We start from the raw sequence: 5,000 nt of genomic DNA on the forward strand, positions 1-5,000 counted from the left end.
GTGTGTGAGTGTGTGTGAGTGTTACAGAAGTGTGAGTGTGTGTTACAGAAGTGTGTGTGAGTGTGTGTTACAGAAGTGTGTGTGAGTGTGTGTTACAAAAGTGTGTGTGAGTGTGTGTGTTACAGACGTGTGTGTTACAGAAGTGTGTGTGAGTGTGTGTGTTACAGAAGTGTGTGTGAGTGTGTGTGTTACAGGCGTGTGTGAGTGTGTGTGTGTTACAGAAGTGTGTGTGAGTGTGTGAGTGTTACAGAAGTGTGTGTGAGTGTGTGTTACAGAAGTGTGTGTGAGTGTGTGTTACAGAAGTGTATGTGAGTGTGTGTGTTACAGAAGTGTGTGTGAGTGTGTGTTACAGAAGTGTGTGTGAGTGTGTGTGTGTTACAGAAGTGTGTGTGAGTGTGTGTGTTACAGACGTGTGTGTGAGTGTGTGTTACAGAAGTGTGTGTGAGTGTGTGTGTGTTACAGAAGTGTGTGTGAGTGTGTGTGTTACAGACGTGTGTGTGAGTGTGTGTTACAGAAGTGTGTGTGAGTGTGTGTGTTACAGACGTGTGTGTGAGTGTGTGTGTTACAGAAGTGTGTGTGAGTGTGTGTGTGTTACAGAAGTGTGTGTGAGTGTGTGTGTTACAGAAGTGTGTGTGAGTGTGTGTGTGTTACAGAAGTGTGTGTGAGTGTGTGTTACAGAAGTGTGTGTGAGTGTGTGTTACAGAAGTGTGTGTGAGTGTGTGTGTTTTACAGAAGTGTGTGTGAGTGTGTGTGTTACAGAAGTGTGTGTGAGTGTGTGTGTTACAGACGTGTGTGTGTATTACAGAAGTGTGTGTGAGTGTGTGTGTTACAGAAGTGTGTGTGTGTGATACAGAAGTGTGTGTGAGAGTGTGTTACAGAAGTGTGTGTTTGAGTGTGTTACAGAAGTGTGTGTTTGAGTGTGTGTTACAGAAGTGTGTGTGTGTGTGTGTTACAGAAGTGTGTGTGTGTGTGTGTTACAGAAGTGTGTGTGAGTGTGTGTTACACAAGTGTGTGTGTGTGTGTGTGTGTGTGTGTGTGTTACAGAAGTGAGTGTGTGTGTGTGTGTGTGTGTTACAGAAGTGTGTGTGTGTTACAGAAGTGTGTGTGTGTGTGTTACAGAAGTGTGTGTGAGTGTTACACAAATGTGTGTGAGTGTGTTACACAAGTGTGTGTGTTACAGAAGCATGTGTGTGTGTTACAGAAGCATGTGTGTGTTACAGAAGCATGTGTGTGTGTTACAGAAGCGTGTTTGTGAATGTGTGTGTTACAGAAGCGTGTGTGTGTTACAGAAGTGTGTGTGTGTTTTACAGAAGCGTGTGTGTGTTACAGAAGCGTGTGTGTGAGTGTGTGTGTGAGTGAGAGGGTTACAGAAGTGTGTGTGTGTGAATGTGTGTGTTTGTGAGTGTAAGTGTGTGGGTGTATGTGTGTGTGAGCATGTGTGAGTGTGTGTGTGTGTGAGAGGGTTACAGAAGTGTGTGTGTGTGAATGTGTGTGTTTGTGAGTGTGTGTGTGTGTGTAAGTGTGTGTGTATGAGTCAAAGGAGGATCGACAAGTTATTAAATCCAAGGGTTCACTTACTTTTTCTTACCACTGTCTATAAATGTCCATGTAAACAGGGTTGAAAGCAAAATGCAGTAAAAACATTTGTCACGAATATGATTTAATATTAAGATACATCATTAGTTCATTGATGACACAGATCTCACTCCTCGTCTTCATCTTCCTCCTGCACACAGAAACAAACAGCACACATGACAAACACCTCCTGTGTGATCTCAGCATCATCTCTGATACATTCACTCTCATCTGACTGATGAGTGTATGTGTGCTTTTACTGTAGCTTACAGATGTCTCCAGGACAGAACCAATAATCAGTCAGAATGCAAACAGCTGTCGGATAAACACGGCCTGATGTTGTTGTAGTATTATACAGCTGGTGATGTACAGCCGTGGCCAAAAGTGACATCAATGTAATTTTCTGCTTCAGTTGTTGAGGTGTTGATTCACATTGTTTCTAGATTATTGTTTAGAGTGATCAGATGCATTTTAAATAATTGCAAAAAGCTTCATTGGCCAAAAAATGTACTTAATCACAAAAACCCAAATTTCACTGTTTTTTTGTTCCTGGCACAAAATGACCAGCTAACATAATTTCACTGATCATATCAGCAGCACCTGGGAAAGTGTGAGCGAGCACTAGTCAGGTGACATCACTCGATCATTCTGATTGGATTATAAGAGCAGACTGATGCTATAAAAGGAGGGAAGAAGTGCTTCCAATCATTGTGTTCTTGTTAGCGACGGTTACCTCTAAAGAAAGACGTGCAGACATCATCGCTTTGCATCAAAATGGCCGCACATGCAAGGAAATTGCTGCAAGGAATATTGCACTTGAAAGAACCATTTACCGGATCATCAAGAACTTCAAGGAGAGAGGTTCAACTGCAGTGAAGAGGCTTCTGGATGTCCCAGAGTGTCCAGCAGGTGCCAGGACCGTCTCCTCCTGAGGAGTCCGCTACAGAATCGTGTCAGCACCAGTGCAGAGCTCAAGATTGGCAGCAGGTTGGTGTGAGTGCATCTGCACCCACAGTGAGGCGAAGATTTTTGGACAATGGCCTGGTGTCAAGAAGGGCAGCACAGAAGCCACTTCTCTCCAAGAAAACATCAAGGACTGACTGAAATTCTGCAGGAAGTACAAGGATTGGACAGCAGAAGACTAGTGCAAAGTTATATCCCCTTCCGACTGTTTGGGACATCTGGAAAACCGATAGTCCGGAGAAGAAAAGGTGAACGCTACCATGAGTCCTGTGTCGTGCCAACAGTGAAGCATCCTGAGACCATCCATGTGTGGGGTTGCTCTTCATCACAGGGAGTGGGCTCGCTCACAATCCTGCACAAAAACACGGCCATGAATAAAGAATGGTATCAAAACCTCTCCCAACGATCCAGGAGCAATTTGGTGATGATCCGTGCATTTTCCAGCATGACGGAGCACCATGTCACAAGGCAAGAGTGATGATGAAGTGGCTCGGAGATCATTATAGGGACATTTTGTATCCGTGGCCAGGATCTTAATCCCATAGAGAACCTGTGGTCAATCCTCAAAAGGCGAGTGGACAAGCAGAAGCCCATAAACCGTGATCAACTCTGAGCACTAATAAGGCAAGAATGGATCTCCATCAGTCCGGATTTGGCCCAGAAGCTGATATCCAGCATGCCAGAGTGAAGTGCAGAGGTGATGAAGAACAAGGGGCAACAATGTAAATATTGACTCTTTGCATAAATTGAGTGTTTTTGCCAATAAAAGCCTTTAAAACTCATGAAATGCTTCTCATTGTTTTCCAGTATACCATAGAAACATGTGAAAATATAATCTACAAATACTGAAGCAGCAAACTTTGCAAAACACAACATGTATGTCACTGCCAATACGTTTGGGCACGGCTGTAGTTGTGGTAGAGATATGAACGTCACCTCTCTTTCAGACTGTGGCTCGGGCTCAGCGGACTCCTCATGTCTCACAGCCGTGTCTTCAGTCTCTGGTCTGTCTGCGAGCTGTGAGGAGAGACCACAGTGATGTCATCATTCAATGAGAATTAAACCCTCCCCTTCATTAAACTCTCACTGCAGCATATTGAACTCCGAGTAAGCCATGAGCACTGAGCGCATGTTGTCCAACTTTCTACACACTTTATTGACGGTTTATGAAGTGCATCATCCGGGTACTCGTAGAACACTTCTGTCTGATGCATTTCAAGTCTTAACATACTACTTGCACTACAGAAAGGAGTAGAAATGTGTAGAGGTGTGCACTGGTTCGCAAACGAAATGAATGACTCTTGTCTTCTCGTTCGTGAATAACTAAATGCACTAATGACTGAAGACCCTATAGTTAAAATAACATTTGGTGCAACATGTTGGCATTAGTGGAGTTGCATTAGCATGGTGTAGGTCCTATTTAGCAGTCCGCTACCACTTTGTCTATGTAAAGGAGGAATTGTCAAATCAAACAAAAGTAAAGTATGGAGTGCCGCAGGGATCAGTTTTAGGGCCTCTGCTTTTCTCCTCATACATGCTTCCCCTGGGAGATATTATCTGGAATCGTGGAATTAGTTTCCACTGTTATGCCGACGATACCCAACTTTATATTTCTTTAACATTTCTTGACCCATAGGTGGCACTGTCACCAAACTTTCCATGTACACTCAGATCCTGATCCCGATGAAGCATACCGAGATTCGTTTCAACCCGTTTATGTCGACCTCGTTAAATGTGTTAACGTAACTTTTCAACAAAACGTGGTATTATTCATTCTGTGCGGGTCAATCTGGAGCCATTGTTTAAGCAAATCGGGCAAAGTTGGTAGGAATACTAACGAATAAACGATAAACGTCATAATCCAAGATGGCGGGCGCTGTCATGGGCGGAAAATTATTTCTAGAACAAACGGTTCAAAAGATACACGCAAAATAAAAGTGCATTTTTTTAACTGGTGGTGGACCAATAGAGTTTGTCCTAGAGACCGAAAATTCGGTATGGGGCTATTCGTGCTCAGAAAATACTCTCTACTCTTTAAAACGACTTAAACGCAATGAGAAACCAATCCCTCGTGCATCATTTAATACCATGACTATATACATTGAAGACTTGTTGCTCTGGTTTAAGACCTTTTTAAGGCAATTTAAGACTTTTTTCAATCCCGCGGAAACTCCGGACTGATGCCGAATCTTCACCTCGCTCTCTGTAGTCTGTAGACCGTCTGGAGGAATCTCAGTTTCTGTCTGTCTCTCGTGAGAATCTTCATCTGGTTCTGCTTCATTCTCTGGATTCACATCTACTTCACTTTTGTCCTTTAGCTGATGAAAGAGTATTTTAGATCAGGGGATTGAAATGGACTGAAACTGAATTGAGTGTCGCCAACAAATCCACACCAAAGAACATTTACCTGTGCGTCTCTGTCCTGCTCTTCAGAAAGTGATTCTTCTGGGTTCACAATGTCT

At 43.3% G+C, this 5,000-nt stretch overlaps 1 protein-coding gene across 1 annotated transcript in view; it reads right to left on the minus strand.

The window, feature by feature from the left end:
• dydc2 (DPY30 domain containing 2) overlaps window positions 1-5,000 on the minus strand; it is a 9,702-nt gene that overhangs the window by 877 nt on the left and 3,825 nt on the right. Inside the window, exons 5-8 of the mRNA XM_052102713.1 lie at window positions 4,946-5,000; window positions 4,734-4,856; window positions 3,475-3,555; window positions 1-1,726 (exon numbers count right to left, since the gene is read on the minus strand). The exon at window positions 1-1,726 is cut by the window's left edge and continues 877 nt beyond it; the exon at window positions 4,946-5,000 is cut by the window's right edge and continues 47 nt beyond it. Of these exons, the coding sequence (XP_051958673.1) occupies window positions 1,703-1,726; window positions 3,475-3,555; window positions 4,734-4,856; window positions 4,946-5,000 (283 nt within the window). The 3' untranslated portion in view covers window positions 1-1,702. The remainder of the gene's footprint in view (window positions 1,727-3,474; window positions 3,556-4,733; window positions 4,857-4,945) is intronic.

The sequence above is a fragment of the Xyrauchen texanus genome, chromosome 33 (assembly GCF_025860055.1).
Source record: "Xyrauchen texanus isolate HMW12.3.18 chromosome 33, RBS_HiC_50CHRs, whole genome shotgun sequence".
Classification (NCBI taxonomy): domain Eukaryota; kingdom Metazoa; phylum Chordata; class Actinopteri; order Cypriniformes; family Catostomidae; genus Xyrauchen; species Xyrauchen texanus.